The sequence below is a fragment of the Homarus americanus genome, unplaced genomic scaffold (genome assembly GCF_018991925.1).
Source record: "Homarus americanus isolate GMGI-L3 unplaced genomic scaffold, GMGI_Hamer_2.0 scaffold50924, whole genome shotgun sequence".
Lineage (NCBI taxonomy): Eukaryota > Metazoa > Arthropoda > Malacostraca > Decapoda > Nephropidae > Homarus > Homarus americanus.
Window position 1 is genome coordinate 5,188,341 of NW_024718094.1, and position 27,156 is coordinate 5,215,496.

At 36.5% G+C, this 27,156-nt stretch overlaps 2 protein-coding genes across 2 annotated transcripts in view; one reads left to right on the forward strand and one right to left on the reverse strand.

Annotated features, from left to right (window-relative positions):
* The window catches only part of LOC121859153 (pyridoxine/pyridoxamine 5'-phosphate oxidase-like), a 41,979-nt gene extending 39,987 nt beyond the window's left edge, over positions 1–1,992 (forward strand). Inside the window, exon 9 of the mRNA XM_042355888.1 lies at positions 1,736–1,992. The gene's annotated coding sequence lies outside the window, so the exon portion shown is untranslated. The remainder of the gene's footprint in view (positions 1–1,735) is intronic.
* Positions 701–27,156, reverse strand: part of LOC121859151 (rho guanine nucleotide exchange factor 18-like) — a gene marked incomplete at its 5' end in the record, with an annotated part of 53,752 nt that continues 27,296 nt past the window's right edge. Inside the window, 13 exon segments of the mRNA XM_042355886.1 lie at positions 701–4,139; positions 6,300–6,459; positions 8,866–9,049; positions 9,325–9,592; positions 10,726–10,903; positions 11,145–11,329; positions 13,062–13,165; positions 17,002–17,159; positions 19,436–19,568; positions 20,175–20,329; positions 22,527–22,751; positions 24,833–25,075; positions 25,295–25,399. Of these exon segments, the coding sequence (XP_042211820.1) occupies positions 3,388–4,139; positions 6,300–6,459; positions 8,866–9,049; positions 9,325–9,592; positions 10,726–10,903; positions 11,145–11,329; positions 13,062–13,165; positions 17,002–17,159; positions 19,436–19,568; positions 20,175–20,329; positions 22,527–22,751; positions 24,833–25,075; positions 25,295–25,399 (2,850 nt within the window).

Sequence of the window (27,156 nt, forward strand, 5' to 3'; positions counted from 1 at the left end):
ATCTACTTCGGAAAATTTGGTAATATTTCCCCTAAAAGTCGATAATCTACATCCCCCAAAAGTCGATAATCTACTTTCCCAAAAAGTAGATAATCTACTTTTCGGGAAAGTAGATAACCAACTTTCTCAGAAAGTAGATATTTCCCATTTTCTATGATACAAATATCCCGTTTTCTATGATCATCGATTTCGGAAAATCAGGTAATATTTCCCCAAAAAGTCGATAATCTACTTCCCCAAAAAGTCGAAAATCTACTTTCCTGAAAAGTAGATAATCTACTTTTCGGGAAAGTATTTAACCAACTTTCCCAGAAAGTAGATATTTCCCATTTTCTGTGATACAAATTTCCCATTTTCTATGATAATCTACTTCAGAAAATTAGGTAATATTTCCCCAAAAAGGCTGATAATCTACTTCCCTGAAGTCGATAATCTATTTTCACAAAAAGTAGATAATCTATTTTTTGGGAAAGTAGATAACCAACTTTCCCGGAAAGTAGATATTTCCCATTTTCTATGATACAAATTTCTCGTTTTCTATGATAAGCATATATTTCCCATTTTCTGTGATAAAAATTTCCCGTTTTCTATGATAATCTACTTCAGAAAATTAGGTAATATTTCCCCCAAAAGTCGATAATCTACTTTCAGGAAAAGTAGGGGAAATAGGGGAAATTGGTAGAGAAAATTAAAAACTACATAACATGATAAACAGTTTATTCCTTGGACTTCTATTCACAAAATAATGTATTAAAATGCTTTTGCTCAAGAGCAAAGGCTTTTACATATCAGATCAATCTCTAGATATCTTGACTGAGTCTTGTCCACTGATATTATAATATCACATGCTGCCAAACTGACTCCAGGCTTCACTGATGCCTAGTTATGATTGAATATGATGCTATCAAAAATGACACACTAGAGTTTAACTTACGCTGACTGGTTCCAGATGGTCCCCTTTGTGACCTGAAAGTTGCACCGTTTTCCCATATACTATTCAAGCACCAAGTTAGTTCTTGAGGATTATATGACTGACAATGTCTATGCCAGTGAGAATTCAACAGGAAAACTGCAACTTTGGTTTACATAGAGGGATGGGTATTGGCTACGGAGATTAGAGAACAATAAGATAAAAGAGAAGTTATATTTCCCCCCGGAACAAAGGACGCTATTCTAGTGGACAGAACAGTGGTCAATTCTAGTGTGACGTTTCTGGAGCACTCTCTGTAAGCTATGGAATGTTCTTTTTGATAAACTGGGAAGCTGATCCCTTATTTGCTTTAAGTGTTGAGAGAGTTGCCATATTATTTATTAGGTAGCTAGATAATAAAGTTACAGATAGTTTGATACCTACCTGTGAGAAAAGTTACCTTCAATAACAATAGACAGATTATTCATAAAGAGCCTACAACAAATTTCAGGAAAAGTTCATTAACCTTTTCAAAATAAAGGTAATGGTTAAAACTGAACAATCATAAATGACTGTATAATCAACATAAGTTTTTTTTTTTATAAATAGAGAATGAGACTTATTCTGACTTCACTTAAAAATTGTATGAACAAAGAATTACAGAGATACACACTGCTATTCTTGGCTTCAGACTAGCTACATTGTTTCTCAACTACTATAGGTACCCTTTAGTGAGAAATGGTAGGAAATGATAATGGCTCTAACAAAAAAAGAATGCCATATAACTTATGAGAATCATGAAATAATCTACTACTACGGTTTCAGAATGTGGCCACAGACTGCCTTGTGAAGCATATTCAGCACAGTGGAATGGAAGACCAAATATGAACATGAGCTGGAAACCTGAGGATTGGACAGACATTTAATATGGCTCATTTTCTGTATTGTGAATGAGAAAAGGAGCCACATACAATTTTCATCCAATGCCCATTGTTGATCCAATTGAAAGTAAAAGTAGCCTTATGGGTAGTGTTGTGGCAAAACTCTCTTTATAAAAGTAACAAAGAGGAAGGTAACAGCAACCTTGATTTTTCTTGCTTCCATCAGGTTAAGCCGAGGTACTATAATGCAACACATCAGCAAAATTCAGCTTGTTAATACTTAAAGAAGCCTGATGTTCCAAAAGTTGAGGATAGTAAATTATGGCTTATTTAAGTGACCTACAAAATTAATAAGTTGCTAAAGCTCACTTTTGCTGATAATGTCACAATTATGGACTGATAGTAACTCAACACAGTTCCTTTGCCAAGGATCATATTATCAACAGAGATGAAGCAATAAGTGATGCAAATCATCTACTCTCACATTTCACTGCATAAATATCTGTACATATTATCAAAGTTAGGTCCTTATCAAATGCACAAAAATGACCCCTAGGAATGTTGTTTGTGCTGGTCATAATTAATTACACTGTACACTGACCTAAACATTCAGCACAACAAGTTAAACCCCATCTTAACATAGCATTACACTGGCTATACACAGTTTCAAACCTAGTTTTTTGTCAACCGTGCCTGGAAGTTTCGGCTGATACACATTGAGCTTTAGGAGAACAATGAATTCTAGATACATGTTAGATATTAGGATACCCTATATTCCATCTGGGCTAACATACAGCAATTACAACATGGAAATCATTATTCTTTGGAATGTACACACTGTCATCCTGGCTACATGGAGTTATCATTAAATATATTCTACCTAAATTAAAACCCTAATAATTTATATAAAATATATATAAAATAAAAATTAAAATGGTCAGAATTAAAAATGTACAGCATAGCTGTATTCACACTACCCGAGGCAGCCTGCACAAGAATGCATTTTGGAAGCCGAGCAGCCTCTCTCCCCTTGAGGCTGCTCCCTTCCCTACGCAGGGGGTAGGGGGGGCAGTAAAGGCCACAGGAATGTGCAACCAGTCATATCTCTCATACATATATGTAAAAATAGCCATTCAGGTCAAACATATTGAACTTTTTACATCATTTGCTTCTCTTTCATTCTGTATTCATATAAAAAAGTAACTATCATAGCTTAGTATGACTATTGAACCATCGACCTTGCACATCAATACATGCTAAGCAGCATCTGCCAAGGGATAATTCAGGGTGCACCTATCACACGAAAGTACAGGCTCCCACCAGTGATGTGTACCAGTAGCCGGAAGACAGTGTGTGGGTGTGTACGTGTCTATGTACAAGTCCCAGACTCACAGCATACACTTAGCAATAATAATATAATAAACACTAAGGGTCATGTAACAGTGGTGGTGTGTATAAAGGAAGGAATGCCTTAATCACAGGGACAGATACTAATCACGGTTGACAGAAGTATAACAATTCTGCTGATAAAAAAAGCTGAATCGTCATACCACTGAACCAATATGAACCCTAGAAAAGCTAACTAGAGAGAAGCTCTTAGAAGAATATGATGTCCTGGTCAGTGTCAGGGTCTTTAATACGCTGGCCAGGGCGTGTGCTTGAGCCTACACCAGACCCTTCCTGTTGTGCCTCTGGGGTGGTGTTGGCACGTGTGGTGGGCACAGAAGGTTTGCTGGGCAGCTTAGGGTAAGTGTTAGTGCGGGTAGCACGGGCACCCTGGGTGGTGGCAGTGGATGAGGGTGCCCCAGGACTTGTGGCCGGAGACCCATTCTGTAGTGTTGCTGGGGATGAACCTGTGCGTTGGTGTGAATGACCAGGAGAAGGCTCCTGAAGGGAAGGTGGAGGAGATGCTAGGCGCTGGTACCCCACAGTCATCCGAGAGCCTTTACTCTCTCCAGGTCCTTGACTTAGTTTTAGGGGTAACATTTGTTGTACACCACCGCTAGTTGCTGTACTTATGTGAGGTCGATGATCTTGATTTGGGGAGGATGCGCCTCCGGCACTACTTGATGAAGAGCCTGAGCTACTACTGCTACCAAGCTTTGCTAACTTCATGGGCAGCTGTTGCTTCACTGATATAGATGCTTTCTGCTGATTTGCAGCTGAAATGAGGTGTGTGGGTAAAGACTGATTGGAATCACGCTTGATGAGGTTTCCAAGGGAAGCTGTGGAATTACGGTGCTTGTGGTCAGTACGTGGGCGTGTTGGGGCTGCTGTGCTTGTTGGTGAATTATGTGGGGATCCCTGAGTCATCTGCCCACCATCACTTGTACACCCACCCACAGTACCTGAAACAAGGTAATGTTAAATCTTTAATGATCCATATACTTCATTAATCCAGAAATCTAGATAATTTGGACCATACTATATCTGATCCATCAAAAATGTTAGTAAAAAAGAAAATAATGAACACAATCTAATTTATATCAAAATTTATACAGTTTACTTTGTCAATTCACATCGTACCACAAAGCATAAAAATAAAATTTCAGTCTCAACAGGATGAAAACCAAATACCGGTATCTGTAACATCACAAATTAAAACTTCCACCACAGTGAATTAAATCATACCAAGGGCTACCAATGATACGCGGAGATGATAACTACAAAATATAATCAATCATCATCCTGTATCTTTTGTTTATATTTTTGTATACAGTTGTCCCCCGCCAACCACTGGAGTTAAGTTCCTGAAAACCTCCGTGGTTGGCAAGACCAAAGGCTTATGGGAAATAGGGGATTAGGTTCCACGGCCTCAGATAACACTCATCAAAGCTTAACTAAGTTGCCTGTTTCTTCACTTAACTATACCTGTTTTGTACATTTAACTAAATTTTAGTCAAGTCAACTACATATAAAATAGATTAATATAAATTAAATAGTACTATAAATTTTACAGTATTTACCTTCACTCTTTGATGTGCTACTAGCAAAATTTTCCCTTATCATAGCCTCACTCTTTTTGACGGTACAAATCGAGAATTTGTTTACCCCCTTAGCAAGTCCCACTGATGCTATACTCTCCCCATGTGCTAGTCTAAATGTCATTCCGTGAGGAAATACAGACCAGAATGCTACGAAATCACAACACTGAAAAGCGTGGATAGCAGTGGCGGGGGACGGGACACTGTACACAGGAATACAATAGACTGCAGAGGGATAAAGACCGCATTAACCAGCTGATACATTAAACTTACAGCTGCGGTTGGTAAAATGGTATACAAAGTAGAAACTGGATGCATGGAATCCACAGTTGGCAAGGTTCTACTGTTCTTATGGATTAAAACCTTTATTTTTATTTTTTCTAGCCTCTTGTTTTAATAGTAATTGATTTATGAGGAATGCAATTGCTGTTCACTAAATCACGTCAAGGAATTTTTTGTCACGTATGCCAATCACAGGTCTCATTACATTCGTTCATAGGATTTTACTACTGTACTTGGTATAGTAAACAAAGGTCGAATGTTGCCAGGGTACATATCTTGGGGTTAAACTTGAAATTTACAGTATTTTATTTGTCCAATGACTTATTTTTTACTTTCATTTACTGTATTTGCCATTCTATTTATTCTTGTCCTAAATTTAGTGATTTTAGATGTATATAAGGACTTAGGCTATGATAAAGTGGAATTTTAAATGTTGTTCTGTAAGTACGGTATGCACATAGCATGTGTTCCAACTTACGTACAAATCCGACTTAAGAACGACCTCAGGAACGGAACCCATTTGTAACTCGGAGACCCTCTGTATACACTTTTTCTCAAGCTGTAAATATTTTTGCTTGTGCCCGTGGTCTAAATGTAATGGAAGAGTGTTTGTCCATGAGATGTGTAGTTTAGAGTCAAGGTGAAATGCCTAGTTTAGACTGAAAACTTTCCCCAGCACCCAAAAACATTCAGGGATGTGGGCTAGTATCTGTCTGTGCAAGATGTGTAATTTAGATGTTCTGAAATTTTTCCCGATATCCGAAAAAATTCCGAGGATGTGGGATTTTTCCTGATTTCAGAGTCACTCATTATCTGGAAATCTCTCATCTCTGGAAGAGCTCTGCACCAATTGTTCTGGATAACGGAGATATCACTTTTATTCCGAAATAATTTTTTTCACAGGTGGTGTCAATATGGGAAATTTTGCCATACAGTTAGAAAAAAAACAAGTTAAAGATAAAGGCTATAAAACAAAAAAATTAAGAAATATTATACAACATTACTAATGGAGGTGACGAAGCACATGTACCAAATAAAGTAGAGCGATATAGAAGTAAACAATTTAAAAATGCTTCCAGATCCTTAAAGATTTCTCCAATTCTGGGAAAGGCTACACTCTAATCAGGATATAATTTTAAAATTTTTAAACTTAAAAGACAATTACACATTAAACCAATACAAGCAAAAATTTATGTTAATACAGCAGATGTTGATGAAAGGGATTCACCAGCCTCTTATTACCTATGTGATGTTCATCATGGATGATGTGGGTAGGTGGAGTAGTGTTAAGCACAGTTAGGGTGGGACTAAGGATGATGCCCTGGGCCTTCAGGGCTTCCAACTTCCGGTATAAAGTTTCACGCTGTTGCTGAATATCTTGTTGTTCACAACGTAACTGATCCTGAGGATGGATAAATACAGAATATAAATTAGTATACTTTGTGAATGATATTCTCTATCATATCTAATATAATCAACATTTAAACTGGCCCCATAAAATTTTATCTAACTAGCTAATACACTTTGGTTAAAGCAGAACTCTGGTAGCTGACAACTCGTGACATACTGACAAAATAAGAGACAAAATGAGTCCAAACAGAAAATTAGATTTGTGGTACTGATGGACAGCCAGGCATAGACTTTTCATAATTCACACCTTCTTAGTTGATATGATATGAATGAAAAATTCATGTCTATAAATTGTTCCTAAGATTAAAGATGAGGTGTCATATTAATAATTTAATTAACAAATGGTAATTGTAAGTAACTTTGGAATAAACATCTACGATATTACATTTTTGTCAACTACAGTGGTCCCTCGGTTAACGAACACAATTCGTTCCACAGATTCGTTCGTTAACCGAATCCATTGTTTCAATGGGATATTGGGTAATTGGTTCCAGCTCACAGAAAAGTAAATACACAGTAAAAAAAAAAAAAATGCATTAAAGTACATTTACAGTGGGGTATGCTATAAGGAACGGATTCTACTACGAATATTCCTATAACGAACGGTTTTACCTATAAAATTGAGAATGCTATAACGAACGCAACTCCTACAACGAACGCGGATGAATACGGGACTATTTCGTCTGCCGCATGAGTATTGTTGTACCGCGGCTCACAACAAGAGCGTCAGGCGCCATATTGGTTCATTGTGTAGTCAGTGCACCACTGAACTTGTTGAAATTTCGTCTTTTGATGTGGAAATTCGTGTTATTTTTATAACTATTTTGTTATACAAGTGTACAGTTGTAACAATGAATCGTCAAAAGCGAGTAAGAAGGCCGATAACCCCTGAAACTAAGAAAGAAATTATAAATAAACAGACAAAGTGCCTGTAAGACAGTCACCAAAGAAGGCTAGGAAGGATGACTCCTCTCCTTCCACCTTTTCTCCATAATTCTCTCCTCTCCCCCTCCTCCTCTGCCTCCTACCCTGCATGCTGAACAACACTAAGGTAAGATAAAGTTTCGTATTTTTTACATTTTCCACAGAAAATTTTCAGTGTTGAGTGGTTGTATTTGGGGGCCTGGGACGGATTAATCCTATAACGAACGAATGCTATAACGAACGAGGTTCTAGAACCAATTAGATTTGTTATAGCATACCCCACTGTACTTTGAGGTGTGTATGTAGAAGGTTCCTCAATGATGATGGGAATTAGAAGTGGGGATGGAGGAGAAATCACCTTTCAGGGGACCAATGCTTGATGCAGTAATTTCACCAATAAAATTTGAAGTTCACTCGGTGTAATTCAAGATTATTTTATTTAAATCAACACTGCACTGTGCTATAAATCATCAATACATAAAATAAATTTCAGAATGACCAATAATTTTAATGTAAAAATGCAAAAATATTCAAGACACCAACAAAATCGATGTTCACTCCATTGTAAACAAAGCCAAACTGACGCCTGGTGGGTGAGTCAAGCGGCTGATGGGCGCACAAAAAACTAGTTCTCTGTACTGCATATATTATCAATATGTTAACTAAAGTTTAAAATGACATAACTTCAATATAAAATGTGCAAAATATTAAAGAGCACAACTTTCTTGATATTTACTCCACTGGAAACAAATGTAAACATAGAACAAATTACTGAATTGGCAGACTAGCCCATCAGCTGACGAGTGGAACAAGCTTAGCAACTTTGTAGTAAGTGCTGGAACGCTGGAAAGTTTCAAAAGGAGGCTTGATAGATTCATGGATGATAAAGAGTGGTAGTAACTCTCGACAGGAGCTGCCATGCACAGGCCAACCAGCCTATTGCAGACTCCTTATTTTCTTATGTTCTTGTGTGTTTGTCGTAAGGATTTCATTAATCAAAGTTTTGTTCATTAACCGAATTGAAGATCCTTATGGGAGGTAATTCGTTAATCAAATCGTTCGTTAACCGAGGGACCAATGTATATTCCATTATTCAGCTACTAATACAGTACATAAAACTGGCAAGAAAAATTCACATCAATACTTTACTTATAAAACATGTACTGAGCATACACAAGCATTTCTTACAATTTAAATCAAACTGATCTGACCCAGATGGAAAACCATCTACATTGTACTGAAGTATTCTGAACCTAGAAAATTACCAACCTAACACATTACACTGCAGAGAGAGAGAGAAAAAAAGGGAAGATTTGCATTCATTCCCAACTCCTTTGATTATAAAAAGATCAATCAGTAAACACTCACAGAGCTGAAATGCTTCATACTAATTGATCATGTGCAACAAGTGAGACTTTTATATCCAAAAGTTCATCTAGTTTTGTAAGTTATGTCTTGTAAAAAATGTACTTGCCTGCTTTTTCTGGATTTCTAATTTCTTTTCAGAAATCCATTTTTCTTGAGCATCTCTTTCTTTAGTCCATTGTGCTCGTTCATGACTGATTTGTTCTTGAATGTTGCGCAGTTCCTCCAGTTTCTGAGAATGCCGGAAACGACCATCTACTGATGCACCACCAACTACCACTTTTGATCTCAATCTGTGATAAAAGAGTCAAAGGTTATATTGAAAAAGATTCAAATTTTTCCTAAAAAAATAAGTATGGATAGGCCAAAAAGTGCAGTCCAATTTGAATGAGAATCACTATACACACTGTACAATGAAAATTTGTATAACTATACTACTTTAATTTTTTTTAGAATATGTAAAAGTGAGTAGTACATGTATACTTATTGACATTCTGAAATCTAAAGAGGTAAGATAACCTGCAATGAAGAGGGTAATAGTTTTATAAGAGAAATTATTTATACGTACAAATCATACTGTGTAAGATGATGTTGACTCAGCACCAAGGATATATGCAGCCAATTTATGAGTTTAGCTGCCACATCCTGTTGTTGCTGCTGGCTAATGGAATCTCCTGATAGAGACGAAACAATACTCAGATTATCCTGGGAAGAACGAACTGCAAGTGTACTGCCAGAGGGGCGACGGTTCTTGAGGCTCTCTATGATCTCACTTTCAGCAGTGCCAGTTGATGTGAGTGACAGACGGCTATCCTTCTTCTTCTTACCACCTGATTCTGAGAATGTATAAATATTGTGAAGAGCATCTAATATCAAGTAAAGTAACCATTTTAAGTAACAGAAATACCCATACCTCACGTTGCCAGTCAGCCATGGCCTGTGAGATGGCTATGCACCTTGCCATTGCTACATGTAATGAAACTATAAAAGTTGTGGAAAAAAGGAGAATATATAAAATTATAAAATAAAAATAAAGATTGTTTTTGTGTATTCTATGTGGGAGAAATGAATGTAATGTGTGGAGGTAGAGGGTGGTTTGTCAAGAGCTCATACAGCAACTTAAGTACTGGTAGTTAGTTAGGCATAATTCAGTTTAGATACACCTTGCACACACCTCTGCTGTACACAAACTTTATCCTCTTATTCACATATTGTCAAGTTAAATTTAGGTTTAGTTTAAAATCGCTTTACAGTTACAGTATTCTCTTATAACACCCACATTCAATTGCACTGCCTCCCCTAATGTGACATCATTGGATGCACACAGCACAGGAGCCACACAAGTTTCTGAGTCAGCAGGGTGGGTGGCTGAACTGTGTTGCCCAGAGGATGGTTTGAGGGCAGAAAGAGCTATGTTTTGTTCATAAAATGTGCTATTGTATTTTATGATGCTATAGTAGTTTTTTTTTTCATTTTTGCAGAATGTAAAGTACAGAATAACAAGGTTTCTGAGAATGAAGTGGATTTCGTGAACATATCCACTTTGTTGCAAAAGAGATACTTGTATTCAAATAAGCAGAATCTTTCCTTTATTTGAATCAGTGTGCACACTTTATTGTTATATGGAATGATTACTGAGTATTTGATTTGAAAACTCATTTAGAAATAATACAAACAGTATTTTATATACAGTACTAAATATTTACATATGACTTATACCACTTATCAGCTCACTAACCATTCAGGTGGTCAGTCTGTTCTTTATGACAACTTTCATTGCCCAGAGTTCATGCAGGAGGAAACCAAAGTATCCAGAGAAAATATGCCATATTTGGTAAAGTAACACTGGATGACACTATTGTGACTTTTCACATCTGACCCAGGAATTTGAACTCTTGAATGCAAGGCAAGTGCATTACTGCTATACCACACACTAAAAAGAGTACAGAAGACAAAATAGTGTACTTACGTTTTGCAGAATGTCCAGAGGCATCTTTGTTTGGATTATCAAAACCCCCAAAAGTTTCTGCACGTTTAGGTAAACTAGGGGACACATAGGCTTCACTCTGATGTTCTCCAACGGAACTAACTGAACGCGCAAGGTTTGTGCCCCACCCGCAAGCACCAGTTACTAATCTTAGGGCTTCCTGTAAAGATTCATTCACATGATACTTATTGGCACAGTAGTCAACTCTTTTCACATTGCACTTTATAAGCTTTCAAAAGAAAATATATCCAAAGATGCACAAATGACCAACAATGTTTCTACAGTAATAAGAATAACTTCAATACAAATTCTACAACTTGAAAGCAAATACATGTACAATACTGAATAAACATTTCTGGTTTGGGAATATTCAGCTGATATTATAATAAAATATTTCTTACAGTCAGTGAATTTATTTGGAGATCCCGGGCAGCATTATGATCTAAATGCTGTTCGTCCAGTAGAGCTCGGTATTGAGTGGTAGGTGGGAGCTCGTCATGTCCTAATAATTCTAAAAGTTCTGTCACTACACCCATTTTGTCTTCGCATAATCTTGCCAGATCTTTATCTTTGTGTTGTAGGATACCTGAAATACAAACAGATTTCAACTGTACAGTACCTGTTATACCACATCAAAGAATAGTGATCCTTGACTAAATCAGGATTCGGTAACTTGAGATCTTTGGACACTACAGAGGACAAGTATTGTATTTTAAGCAGAGGTCACAGTCATTCTAAATAAATCAACTTTTTAACCCCTTGTGTAGGGGGGTCCCCTCTGAGCTGAATAAACCGTCTGGCGTTAACCAAATACTGTAAAGTATTTGAGGCGCGTATGACCCAATTGAACAAAGTGCCAATTACCGGTACATATACTATACAGTACCGTACATGCAGTAAGTGTAACTGTACCCTACATACAGTACTATACATAGTAGAGTGGACAGTGCATGCCTACTGTAGGTGTAGAGGTGTATGTACAGTATACAGTGCATGTACAATCCCTCCTTCATGGAGGGAGAGAAGAGTGACAGCAACACTTGCTACAGCGATGGTACAGGACAAAGACAGGCCATCCTGTATAATTATATCTCCCTTTGGCCTGCCTGCATCACAAGCAATAGTGTCTGCATAAATAAATGTCGTACAGTACCACTCTGTGTCTGTCTGACTGCAGTTAAGCCTTCGTAGCAATGGTGCTCCCTGCCAAATGTGTAATTTAGATGCGGAAACATTCACCAACACCCGGGAAAAATTCCGTAGATATGTGATTTATTCCAGGGATTAGAGAATTCATCTCAATACCCGGAAATCTCTAAAACCCGGAAACGCTCTGAATCAAATGTTCCAGTGTAAAATATTAAAAGTGGGATGTCCATAGTGAAGGGTTTAAGCAGATTTTAAGTTAGAAGTAGAAAAAGTCTTGCTATTATTGTAGTAATGAGAAATTAAATGTAATCTGTCTCCCATCATCCACCGTATTGCACAGAACCCCAAAATACAGATGATGTCTAAAGAGAATGGTCTTTTAGGTAGGGAAGTGAAAATATTATATATATTACACTGTATGTAATTCAGAGGCACAGTCCCAGGTTTAGGGGTTTCAAGGGGTTTGCCCATCTAGGATGCAGCAATGTGTGAATATAAGAGGAGAGCACAACTCAGTGATTTTTGGTGAAGGATGTGAGTGAAGGAACTTGGGTAAACCAGATACGTATGTTACAGCCTTATTGTGGAATGAGATGTTACAGCCTTATTGTGGAATGAGAGTAAAGAGAACATACCTCTTACAGCAATAATAGTGAATGGATAATAATGAATGAAGAGAGAATGTGCATTTGCTTTTAATTCTGGTAACATGCTGAGCGTCACATTTTGAGTCATATCACAAAAACTGGTTTTTAGAAAAAAAAATGGCTTTTTTAATGACTGTCATCCATGTTATTCTATACTCAAAGTGTTTGGTAATATTTATTCTACTTCCTTTATTAGATGGTAACAGATGAAATTTTGAAATGAACCAGATAGCCAAAGACTGGAAATGTGGATGAAAAAGTTAAGAGGCTAAAATTGGAAATGACCAGAAATATTAAACAGGACTTCTCAAAGAAGAAGAGTAAAGCCATGTGAGGTGACAAAACACATGTAACAAATGTACAAAGTAATAAATGAACAAGAGGTGACAAGCAAGTGACATTACTTCTTCAGTACAAGTTATACACAAGAGACAACATGTGAATATGTGCAAATGCTTGTAATGTATTATCCACATCCCACTGTGAACAATATCTATATACTGTATTTATGTTTTATCTTACCAGTCAGCTCCCTGATTTTTTCACTGTTGGCCTCATGCAATTTGGAACATTCACCCGAGTTGTCACCCATATCATCCTCATCTGGGCAGTTCTCAATGGCTTCTCTGAAGAGAAATAGAGAAAGTAAATTAATAAAAATAGTAGATATTCTATTTTCTATACTACATTTTTTCTTACTTTACTTCAACTTACCCTTTGTGAATACTTGATAAGGTAAGCTTCATCTATAAACACATTATTTCAGAGTGCATGTGCAAACTTTGCCACATGTGTAATAGCAAACCAAACAAAAATAAACAATTCTTCTAAAAGGATTTTAAAAAAGTGGTGCTGAGCAGAACACATGACTGTTATGCTGAGATAGATGGCAGCTAAAGTGATCATTCAATCACTCAGAGTACCATCCTCATATCTGAGGGTTGGTGACCCCACTCCTCCACTCTAGATGCTCTTGTGCTGTTTTTACCAATCCTCCAAGGTTTTATATCTCTCTGAGCAGTGGCGACTCGTGCCTAGGAGCTGCAGTTCCCCAGACACTCGCTGCCAGGCGGATGATTCCTTCAGACACACAGCAGAATAATACACTACTAACAAATATATCGTAATAATTATTTTCAGTACGTTACTAAGTGAATTTTCATTAAAACCAGACAAAAATTTAAGTTACATAGTTGTTGTACGATTCATGTCTGTTATTAATTGCCGCCACATTTGAAAACAATGAGCTGCAGTCGGTGAAGCTTAGCCTTGTGTTTACATTGCGTGTGGATGGTGCAGTCAAGTCATGCTTTCTTTAATTACCCTTTGACGATGGAAAATCGAGTGAAGTACTGTACAAGTATTTGCAAAGCATCAACTTTTCAAAACTGACATTAAATGAAAAGACTGAAATCAAAGCAAGACCTACACCAGTTTTATCCATTCATTTCATACCTGAGGTAGGTCAAATTTTTGTACCCTACTGTTGTGTGAAGCTTGCAGTCCGTCCATTTTATTTTACCACGAGCCGCCAATGTCTCCGGGTACTCGGTTTTTAATTTCAATCCCCCATCCCAGTCTCTGCCTTCCCCTGACCCTCCTACCCTCAACTTTGCCCATTGATATTTGTTATTATCCCCTCATCCCAAATTATTTGACCTAAGCATCTAATTTTTCTTTTTCTGTACTTTTCAGGTATTTCTCTTGAAGTTTTTGCTAATCTTAGTACTTCCTTGTTTGATTTCCTATCAGTGTAGCTTATTCTTAGCATTAGCCTAGAAGACCACATTTCAAAGGCCCCCCCAACTTCTTTCTGGTTTCTGCTGAAAGTGTCAACGCTTTGACCCATACATCAGTCCTTACCATATTAAGCCTTTCAGCAGCCTTTTCCTCAAAGTGAAATTAATGTCCCTTTTCGTTAGGTCTTTTAGATTATTAAGTGCTGTTTTTACTTACAGTACCATATTCTTGTTTTGATTTTTTCCATACATCTACCATCACAGCTAATGTTACTTCCCAGATACACTTATTTAAGTTCTCTGTTGCCTAACAAATTTCTTTCTCTTTTTTCACCTTTTTTCTGGTTATGTATAAGAGGAAACAATTGTATGAAGAATGGAGTTGGTTTCATGAAAAAAAAATTGACCAGTTGCCGAAAAATCTAAACTATGAAAAAAGATACAAGACGGCTCAAGGTCACAACTAACCCCGCTCATGGGAGGAGTACAGCTAATAAGGCAGTGTGCAAGTGTGTGTTGAGTGACACTGTTTCACACACATGGGAACAAGAGTGCCATAGTATATAATACAACTGTTCCTTTATTTGACAGGTGACCTTCAGCGGTAACATTACATTTCAACATGGACTGGAACATGTATTTTATACTTTGTCTAATGATGACAAATACTAATATTAGAGATAAGCTTCAGATAAGATAGAGTTTATGGATACATACCCAGACAGTTTCTTAGACAAACAGACTCATACCATAACAATTATATTTCTAACAGGTGTATAAATGACAGGATTAAATCTGAAATTCCCCCTACTGACAGATCCTAGAGCCTTGTGCTTCTTGTTTTAATATCCTCAAGCAACACCCAATCATACTGCTAAGGTAAAATTATGGCCCACTTCATAAATGCACTTTATAAACTAAACAGCACATATGAGCTAACTCCAGATCTCCAGAAGGGTTAATGAATGACAGGTAAGCTACTTCTGTGTCATGACCTGACAACCTCTAACTCTTGATGGCAACACCTAACACTTAGGATCCCTCTATGAGTGCTGATTGAAGGTGGAAAGTTGGCTACACTGTTATTGTTTGACATTCCCAGAATGGTCATTACTTTACACAAACATATTATTTATGAAGATGCACAACACTTAATACAGTACAGTGAGATCTCATATTTTGCGCGATTTCATTTCGCATTTTTTAATTTCGCGAGCACTACCTAATGTAACCAAGTCTTATATTTTGCGTAAAATATCGTCAATTTCGCGAGATCCAGCCAGCTGAATGCTGGCTACCGTCTTGAATGATGTCACAGCCCTCATACCAGTTACAGTCATATCTGCTGCAACGCGATTGATGAATAGGAGAAAGCTGTTTGTAAAACGCGAACCTTTGCATACGAATGTTAGCTATAGCACGATTCCATCCTCAATGTTTTAAGAGTGGCGCGGGGTTATGCAATGTTTACAGTTCACGTTCCACATCACATGTTCAATTGATTCGTGTCTTTTGTTTGTGAAGTGGTTTTTTTGAGAGGTACTCTGTAAATTTCGTTCTTTTTTTGCAAATTTAGCTGTTACCCATAAATACTGCATGAAAAAAATAAGTAAAAAGAATGTTTTGCAGCGAGGACTAATAACAGTTTACACCAGTGCTCTCTGTTAACATCACATGATTAGTTGTATCATGCGGTTTTTGTCGATTGCTCCGTGATTTTTGCAGTTTTCTCCAATTTTGTTGTGTTAGCGATGAATATGGAAAGACAAGGAAAGAAGAACGTTTCCAAGAAGCCTTCTGGTGATTAAATTGCCGGTGGTGAACGTAAAAGAGGTTTACAAGAACGTAAATATCGCATTGTAGCCTGCGTCATCCTGGTGATCACCCGGGCTGCTATTATGTGCTTTTTTGGGTGGTGCTACCACCCGTCCAGTCAAGATAATGGCCCCTACCTCTACTGGGAGTCCTGCTGGTGGTGGTGGGACAGACCCACCTAAGCGGCCAAATAAGGAAAAGGAGAAGTGGGACTATCATAAGGGAGTTAAGTTTGCCAAGTACTCAATGCAGGATAAGCAGAGTGTGATTAAGTTACTTGAGGAAGGCCTAAAAACTAGTTTCCGGAAAGCACAATCAGGTCAATAGAGGCAGAATTTGTATCATTTGGAGGTTATACCGGGTAAATGGGAAAATCAGAGGTTGACAGTAGTAGGCCGAAGGTCTGGTGAAGTATTTATTTATGTCCTTTAGATTGAGTTTTTGTTTTTTGTTTATAAAATGTCACAGAAGTGACCGGGGAGAATATAATTTACATTGTTGGAATTCTTATAAGACAGTGAATAATTTGAATATAATCATGCTATAATTTGCACAAGAAAAAATTTTAGTAATCATTTAGTACAATATTTTGAGTACATGTACAGTACAGCTTTGCCCTTAGGACAGTGTAGCGTGCCCAGAGAAACATTAGGTGCGAATTTTAAAATATGATGTGACAGATTGACTCGCGCAAAATAGGAAATATTCGCTTTAAATTAAAACATTGTTCTTAATTGTGAGTGTCGCTTTAAATAATAATCTTAAATTGAATTGCTTTAAATTGACGTTCTACTGTAGTTATTGTTTTATCTAAACTGCATAGAGGATGTTCCCATAATTCTGAAATTGAACCTCTCAAGCTGACTAATAAAGCAAATTACTATATAAAATAATAAAGACTAAATTACCTTATAGATTCTAGCCATATCTTCTTATCCTTGGGGTGAGCACATTCAAACTCAAACATTTCTGCAGAATTTTTGGAGTAGATGAGGTAGATGACCTTTGACCCTTCGCCAGCCTTTTCCCGTACTATAAGTTTCCCTAGGGGGATAACACCGGCTTGCTGAAAAATAAAGATGGCAATTAGGATTATCAAGGTATTCTAAATTAAGGTATGGAAATAATATTCCATTTTTGAATGCAGCTGTAAATCTTAAAGTACAGGGGCCCCACAAATTAGCAGATTTTTATTTTGAGGTCCTCTATTATTCACGGATGACACTCTGGATGTACCCAAGAATGTCTGTGGGTAGTTTTAAAGTTGCCGGCATTTTTGCGGCTGGGACAGGGAGCCATTCGTTCTAGAAACAGTAATTTCCTTTACCTGTACGTGGGAATAGCATTGGTGGCGAATACAGTATCCCTAAACTTCTCTCGCCCTTCCATTCTTTCATAATTCCAAAACTACCATTGATGTAGTTGAGACCAAAATTGAGACCATTTGCAGTGTTAGCCTTTTTGGATCACCTGAAAATTAAGCCCTCCAAGTGCACCCTTCAGCTTAACCAGCATATTATTTTACCAATGAAACTAGTACTGTATTTGGGGGATAATCTTCTGGTGATTCGTAAAGGCTAATACTAATGCAATGATCATCTTCGTTACAACTACAATACTGACCTCTACTTATCCAGTTAAGACCTCTTTAATTAATACAGCCATGATGACACCAACTTCACTACGAAATCATTAACTCATACTAAAAGCACAATTAAAATTCAATAAGTAAGTATCTCATGTATACAAATGGAATATAAATAATACAATACTGTACAATGAACCAACAGATTATTATACCATAAGCATAAAAGGCCAAGACGTTTTCTAGTACAGGTTGTACCTCTCTAGTCCGGCATTCTGTGGTCCGGAAACTCCCGTGGTCCAGAATGATTTTAGTTTGTCCAATAGGTAGATGGGCAGTTTTTTTTTTTTTTTATCTGAATTATTATTATTATTACAGGAGTATTAAATTTTTGCCCCTCAGGCCCCAATGCGGGTCAGTGACCTATGCCCGGGTGGGCTAATCCCCATAAAAAACAACAATAACAAAGCCGCGGGAAATTAAGGTTTGTTTACATCCGGCAGTTCGGCTGCTCTCTCTCTCTCTGCTTGTCTATACAGAGTACAACATTTAACCCTTCAATATATATGAGCAGTAAATAAGTGCTGCTTTCATATTCTTATGTAGAGTAATGACGATATGTTTTCACATGTGCGCACTTACATACACGCAGTCTCACTTTTTTTTTTACCATTAATGGTTAGCTACTTATATTGTTCCATTTATTAACATTAAATAACATTACAGGTACTTCAAACAACCATATTAATTTTTTTTACATTAATTTTACTACAGCTACAATCAGGGTCTTATTTTCTTCAGTTTTATATGTAGAACCAATCAGTCACTGGTTTTGTAAGCTTTAACATAAACAATGCCGTCTCGTCTTCTCGTGTGTTTTAATATTCCACGTATTATTAATAAATTGTAATGTTAATTTTGCACACACAAACATTAATTCAATACAAACAAATTCAGAAACATTAATTAAAATATATATGAACAGTAAATAAATGTTGCTTTCATATTCTTATATAGAGTAATGACAATATGTTTTCACGTGTGCGCACTTACATACACGATCTCTCTTTTTTCTTTACCATTATCGTTAGCTACTTCTATTGTTCCATTTATTAACATTAAATAACATTACTTAAAACAACCATATTAATTTTACTACAGCGACAACCAAAGTCTTATTTTCTTCAGTTTAATATGTAGAACCAGTCAGTCACTGGTTTTGTAATCAACGAAAACAATGCTGTGTCATTTCCTCGTGTGTTTTAATATTCTACGTATTATTAATGAATTGTATTGCTCATTTTGCACACATAAACATTAATTCAATAAAAAAGACTTTCAGTAATAAACAATAATGAATCTTTTGTACATAAGAGAAATGACGCTGTTTACACGATTATGCATGTCGTCTGCACGTTGGCGGGCCGTTCAAACCCGTCGAAATTCAAGTTTCCGCCGTCAAAATTTTTATTTATTTTTTTTTGTTCCAATAAAATACGTTGAATTAAAATTTGAGAAGTTACTATACGACATTTAACCCTTCAATATGTCTTCAAAGAGACCATGATGCAGAGAAAGTGGTGCTACTGCTTCCAAGCGTAAGCGCAAGTCACTATCTATCCAGGAAAAGGGTGAATTTCCATGGTCCGGCACCGGTCAGGTCCCGAGGTTGCCGGACTAGAGAGGTACAACCTGTACTGTATTATTATGAGCTCCCATTTACTGTACTTCTTCCTCTTGCACTGAATTACACTTACCTTAGTGTCAGGAGAAAAGAAGGAGTATTTTTGGTTGTTTTCCAATAGAAAGAACACTAAATCTGACAGAACCACTACTTGCACCATTATTGGCTTTCCTTTTTGTTGACTCAACATAGCTGAGCCTTCGAACCTGCAAATCAAACTTTGTTAGAAATGCTCATATCTAAGTTATATTCACTTAAATCATAAAATACTACAGGAAAAATAATACAGTACAGTATTTAGAATGTTTTCTAACTGATGTAGGTCTACAAAAGTTGCTTCCTCCTCTACATGTGATACAGCAAGCCCTCAATTCACATGTATATTGTATTCATGGGTAATGGAGTTTGTGATCTTGGATATTAAAGTTTTCTTTGCAACTTATAAAAAATATAAGTCTGTTTATCAAATCAATATTTTCTTGTACAGTAAACCCAATAAAGTAGTACTTAAGTAATTCTTTGCTTACCAGTGCAAATACAGTATTTTACACAATGCAGTAATGCTGGGTAATTGATTTTTAAGTAAATACTATAGAAAATGTCAATGCAGAAGACAACTAGAGTGAACTTCTCCCCTCACAGTATTAGTGGACTACATAAACATGATGGAGAGGCATGTTGCCAATATATTACTCTCTTGAATATAACTACTATAACACATTAAATATTCATTATTGTCTAGCTTCACTATAAGTCCTGTTTAGTTTCATTCTCTCCTCAGAAATAATTGACCTCTTCCGGCATGTACTTACTTGAGCTTTCTACTTCTAGAAAAGAAGTCAGATTTCTTGAATTTGTGATCTTTGTATATTGCAGAAGATTTTGCATCAATTTTATGGTAAATTTCTAATAATCTTTGTTCTCTCTCCTTCTCAGCTACTTGAGCATTGATATTTACAAGAATTTCCTGGAATAAAGAGAAAATCATCAGTTTTACCAATAAAATCAGCACAAAGTTTAAAATTACAGTAAAACACTGAAAAAATCTAGAAATAATCAAATACAAAATAAAATTAATCAAATGTACAGTAATATCTCCGTTAGCTGGAATCCCTCAAACCCAGAACTCTCCGATAGCCAGAATTGAAATTTTCTCGGAAAATCGTTCCCAAAGTTGGAATTTTCCGTAAAATTACGGCTTTAGGAAAGATTTTTTGAGGGAAACACTTTCTGGAAAATTTTGGAAAATTCAGGGGATAGTGGAGTTTTTTTATGGGTTTGAGAGATGAAAATCAGGCGCATTTTCCGGAAGTCCCGAGAAAAATTATCCGGTACCCAGAAAATTCCACGGATGGGGGATATTTATCCGGGTTCGAGAGATGATGTAATGGGCAATTTCTGGAACATCCGTGAACATTTTGCGAGAGTATTATGCATTATGTATTATACTGTTATATTCATATTGTACTGTATTGTGTAATTACATTCTGAAATGTATGGAGGATCATTTTTTTTTTGTCAATTGTTGAACTGCCCCCATGGTTGTTCGGACCTGTGATCCGCATTATCAGCCAACGTGTGGTGGTGCCAGTTGCCGGTCAGCCAGGACAGTTGTACCCTGACCGGTATTGAGAGAGAATCACTTGTAACCTTGTCAATAAATCCAACTAGAACTCCCCGTTTGCTTGACTTTGACTCTTTTTCCGTTACCTGGTAAATTCCAGAAAATTCCGGGGACGAGGGGTTTTTTCCGGCTTTGAGAGAATCGTCTCGTTACCCGGAAATCTCTCATTCCCGGAAGTGCTCTGCACTAATTCTTCTGGCTAACGGAGATATCACTTTTTTCCTGCCTGGGTGTAATTCACTATGAGTACATGTGACGCTTCTAGAATACAGTACAGTGGAGAGTTAGAATTCAGAAAATAAAAAATCCTTATGTCTTAGAATTCTGGCATTCTTGAATAATAACAATAATAAATATCAACTCAATGGTTATCAAACAAAATAGGATTACAGACTGAATTAGGAAGATATGGTCAAGACGATGATATACAGCACATATCAATGAAAATAATTTGATCTTTAAAAAATAAATATATTATAAAATACTACTACACATGGGAAGTTCAGTATCAGAGCAGCAAATGAAGTCACACTGTACAGAGAGGGTCATGTCTGAAACAAACAACCAAATTCTAAAACCTCTCCGGGGAGGACAGAGACAAGCTTCTAAATAATGGAGCCTGATTATTTTTGTCAAAAGTCTATGAATTAATTTAATCAAATCTACCATTTCACCATTTATCAGCTTGAAGGCCATTTGGGCAGCACCTCTATCCTTTGTTACTATGTTATGAAATTTATTGTCCAGTACAGTATTAGTGATATCTATATCAGTTATGACAACTATTATCTGCATATTAACAATAAAAAAAAATCAGGACAAATCAGTGTTTTCATGTACCCGCACCCAAGAATTAAAACATCAATATCTGTACTGCACTGAGTTTTCAACCTAACAGTAGGCAAAGAGGAGGCTGTGGCTATTAATCTTGAAATTATATCAGTTGTACACTTTAAACCCTGAGATTTGCAATTTACTTTGAGCGTCTGAATTTCCACCAACATTATTTGGAAGTGTAGTATTTCATGGCACTCTTGTTACCTTGTTACACACCTTGACGTGTGAATTAATTGTGTGATTTAGTTGTCAAGTGTAGAGTGAGCTCACTCCATCACCTGCCACAGTTTGTTACAATAAGAGATAGCTACAGTTTTTTTTACAGTACTACACAGAGAAAAAGCATGACTGACACTGCACTCAACAATCAAGTCAGATAACCATTTACAGCTGGGTGGGGTTGTCCTGTGTCCAACCCAGGAAGCCTTATGAGATGATCATTAACTCAACTTGGCTGCTGTACCTTAAGTTTCCCTTTAGATTTGTTTAAATGTGGAGTTATTATACAGTGTTTAGCTTGTACATTCACTCCAAAGGGTATCTTTTACAAAGGGGTCTGAGGAATTCTCAAAATGAACATCGCGACTACTCTTGTCTCGGTAGGGTTGTCAAAATCCTTCGTCAGTTATGTCATATCGTCTCTCACAAAATCATAGATACTTTTGGAGGGAGTATACATATACAATGTCTAAGTTATACTCACCTTCACCAGGTCGAGGGCCTTTTTCAATGTGACTAATTCCTCTTCTTGGTCTTTACTGTATTTCATTAGTGCTTCAAGCATTAAAGGGTATTTGGTTACTCTGTGGGTTACAAACAATATACATTCTGGAATTCCCTTCTTCTTCATAAGAGGATGTGAAGACTTTTGTCTGATAAAACCTTGAAATCTTCGGTCAGTTTTGAGCATGTCCTTATAGTAAGAGACCTGTAAAATTATACATAGATTTGGTTAAAAGTCCTGTTTTAAGTTTTACTAAGAAATTCAATGAATAATTAATACATTTTACCTAACTACAAGCACAGCCAAATTTCCACAAGGATAACCAGGTGGTTCATGCAGGATCTACATGTGACAACAGGCGCACCTTGCCGTACTGTATGTAAGAGTTGTATTCTCAAAACAGCTCACATAAAGAAATTTACCACAGAGCCAATTATTACATGTTATAACATGGATGTATTCCAGGGCCTCAACTGTATATATAGTATATGAAGCAATCATCTAATGTTATAAAAAAATAAATAAAGAAATATAACAGGTATTAACTCTACAGCACTTCAACACTCACCATTAACTGACCTTTTCATTTGGGTCTGCTCTTCAATACACAGTACTGTACAGTTTCGTTCAAGATTCTTTGAACACTGCAGGAGACAGCTGGCAACTCAAGGCCATTTGTTTACTATAGTATGTAGCATAATATAATATGAAACAACAAAGCCCAACCTTTTAATTAAGCAACGGGGAACTGAGTAACCAATCACCGATAAGGGCTTCTTATTCTTGTCATTATCTTTCCACAAATGATGATGAATGCATCAGCAAGTTCCTAATTTTGTTGGCAATCTTCTTAAAGGTACCCATTGTGCATTCCATAAAGCCAAACACATGACCAAAAGTTGACATACAGGTACTGTTGGCTGCTTAAATATTTCTAACTTTGTTTCTTATGTTAAAGCAGTCCTCATTCACTTCTTCAATGGATAAATAGAAGGGTTGGGAGATGCACAAGATTGTGTAGAAGGTCGCTAAAGCCACACTGCACTTGTCAACAGTAATGGCAAGAAAAGACAGTAGTGTAGGTCAGCACACAACACTGAACAATGTGTGGGCTGCCTCGCTCGGCTACTAACTCACTGCTCCACCCACTGCCACAAGGCCTCACGATGGCAGAGTCCACATACACCTTCACTGATCGCAATAATTAGCACATCCAACTCGGCCAGTTGCTTAATTGCAGATTTTTCTTGCACAAGATGAGGAAGTAGTAGCAATAACCTTCTCATAATAGTGAAATCACATTAAGTGAGGTCATAGTAGAATTCCCAACATCCTTGCATGCCTGCTCCTCTCATACAAACTCAAGTGCAGGAGACATTAACATTGAAAACAATCTTCTGTGCCAATCTGTCCAGCATGTCTCTACCCACCACTCTGCAGATTACTGAGCATCACTCCCACTCTTAACTCTTATCTTTCTACCAAGTCCAAACTCAATGTCAACAAAAATATAGCAAAGCAATTACTTTATGCAAATAAGACAATATTAAGTGGCATATATTTAACCTTCCTTCCACCCAATAGTCTAACATTAACCATAGATCATAACCATAGATCAGTCTTGAAAACAGACAAAATCTTCCCACAAACTTGATTTTTTCTGAATACAATATGTCCCAATCCTTTTCCTCTCAAAGACTTACTCTTCAACCCTTAGACAGCAGCTACTGAAAAACCTGCTTACTGCTGTATATGTAAAAAAAAAAAAAAAAACTTAAATGCCTTTGGAAAGTTATACAGTATAGAAATACATTAACGCTGAAAGCAGAAGAGTAAAGAAGTAATATCTACTGTATTCAGATAACTGAACAAGCTCATGCATTTATTGGTAAGTTAATGGAGTGTGTGCTTGACAACTTGCCTTCTTCTCACAACATCTTATCACTTACCTCTGCCAAGTTCCCTTTCTCCCTAAACCTTATTGCATAATTACTCTTTCTCAAGTTAATCTTTCAGACTTTCAGTCAAACTACCGGGGTACTTAATATCTAATATTATACTTCATTAGCATCTCCAAGGCCTATGCAGCTAGTGTTTTTAAAACGATTTTGCTTGATGCACTGATAAAACTAGATACCACACACAGCACACTTATAACAATTTCAAAGAATATACCATTATCATATGACAGGAAATTTCTAGGCCAAAATATTTTCATTTTCAAAATTAAGTAGTACCAAGAGGCATGTCTTGAAAATACCTTTTTCAATAGTTTGCAAACTTACAGCATCTTGGTGTTGTGAGCAGAATTGTCCATAAGCATCCTTAAGTCCCTGTGCATTATCACCCATGAACTGGTCTATTAAAAGATCCCCAATTGTTTCAATATACTTGTTGCCTCTCTGTCTCTGTCGCAACCGCCAAAGAAATGAGCAATGTATTGTTATAAGTTCATCCAAACAGGGGAAAATTCTTTTAATTCTTGACTCTTGCATATTAAGCTCACGAGACATTCCTTCTGCAAATACCTGAAAGACATAATATTATATTAGAAAAGAATTTATTAACATTCATAAAACCCATATACTGTACAGTACCTATATTGAATATGTAATTAAACACGGCTTTATAAAGTTTTAGCTTCTTACAACAGTTGAAACTAGCAAAGGATTATATCTGAAGTGAATGCACATGTAATACCCATAGGATGACTTAAAAAACACTGTTAACTTTTGAAAATTACTTACCTTCTGCATAACTTTGAGCATACGACAGTGATGTTTTTCTGTTATGATAAGTTCATAGATGTGCTCTTGCTTCTTCACTTGCTTTTCCGTCAATTTCTCAATAATCTGGAAGATTAAGAAATTAATATTAACTTCTTTGGCTCAATGACCTTTAAGTGAGTAAATTATAATGCATGGGACATTTCTAACCTCAGTATATTTGAACATTACACTTCAAGTAAAATACTGTACTGTATGTGGTTCTTGTACAGTAGTTGTCATTTTGCAGTAATTATACAAGGTACTGTAATAAAGCAACTATCAAATAAAGTACATTAGAGATAGCATCCTTTTTTTTTTTTGCAAACAAGAGGGGTCTCATTTTACTGCAAAGTTAATTGCATAAAGTTCACATACAGGAGCTACACAAGCAAGAGACATGATGTTAAAAGAAAAAGACTACTGTACTGTACTGTATTGTACAGTATACCTATCAGAAAATTGAGAAGCAACTTGTACAATACAACAGTTCCCAACTCATTAGTGGGGTTAGTTTCCAACAGATCCTGTAAATTGTAAAGTTTGCAAATTGTGATGCACCTGTGAGGAAAATGTGCCCCCAAATATTGTTCTTAAATCCACTTACACCCCAAATGTAGCTGTTATTTTTATTTCATATATACCTGTACTAATTAAAGATTCATAATGAATAAAATAAGGATTGGTAACATAATACAGTAATGAGATACTGTATAAAATAAACAGAAAACTTACTACCCTGTAGGATGTGGTTCTGTAATTACAGATGAAAAAGTCTATACCAATGAAAATTGTATAGGTAAATTTAGGAATGTAAAACTGAAGTACTGTATATCTAGCATATAATATACAAAGCAAGAAATTCCTTAAATTCTACTCAAATCTGTGAAAAAATTGCAGTATTCAATGGCAACATTTTTAATCTGAGAGTAACAAGGTTAAACAAGTACAGGAAGTAGTATGAAATGCAGCTGGAGATAAAAATGTTGTGTTGATCCTATTTTATAGCAGAGCTCATAGCCAGGTGGCTCTTTGTAGTGTGTAGCTAATTATAGAGGTTTCTGTATCATGGTGTGCCTGCACTTGAAAGTTCAGGGTGACCTAAGGATTGACCACCTTTCACTTCAAAACATCCTAACTTCCTAAAGATATTAGAGGCAAAGACTGTCCTCATCAGGCAGGAGGTCGAATTAGAACTAAGCTACTTCTAGGTGTAACTTTTACCAATGCTTTGAGACACCATCTTGATTTCAATGCCAAGCTACCATTTTGTTTTAATTTCCATTTGACTAACCACAAACCAAAAGGAAAAAAGAGGGTATCCAAGCTTCCTGGCCAGGGGCTATGCTAGAAAACTGTGAGGTAGTTGAGATCACTTAGTTGGACACTGAGACAGAGACCTGCCATTCAAAACTGAGATCTCTTAAAAGTTGAGACCGAGGTCAAGACCAATCACAATTTAAGAATTAATCTATATGTCTAAGCATAAGGTGGGTTTTTAGAGAAAAAAAATTTAGTACAAAATTAGGGTCTTAATTTACGTACATAAATACAGTACAGGTATAAGATTTTAGAGGGGTTGGAATCAATGGATGATGAAGGGTCAGTGTTATCACAAATATGGAAATATTTATGAACTACTGTACAAGTAGTGTGGGTTTGTATGCACCAACTACCAAATGATTTGTACAGTTCGGATGCAAGGTATTCTGAACAGCCAGGATATTAGTGGGTTGAAGCAAAGATGTTAGTGAGTAGTGTGTGAGAAATGACCATGGTAAAGTGGTTGTTGATAATGAAGAAAATAAGGATGCCTTGAGAAACACTATGAATGACTACTGAAT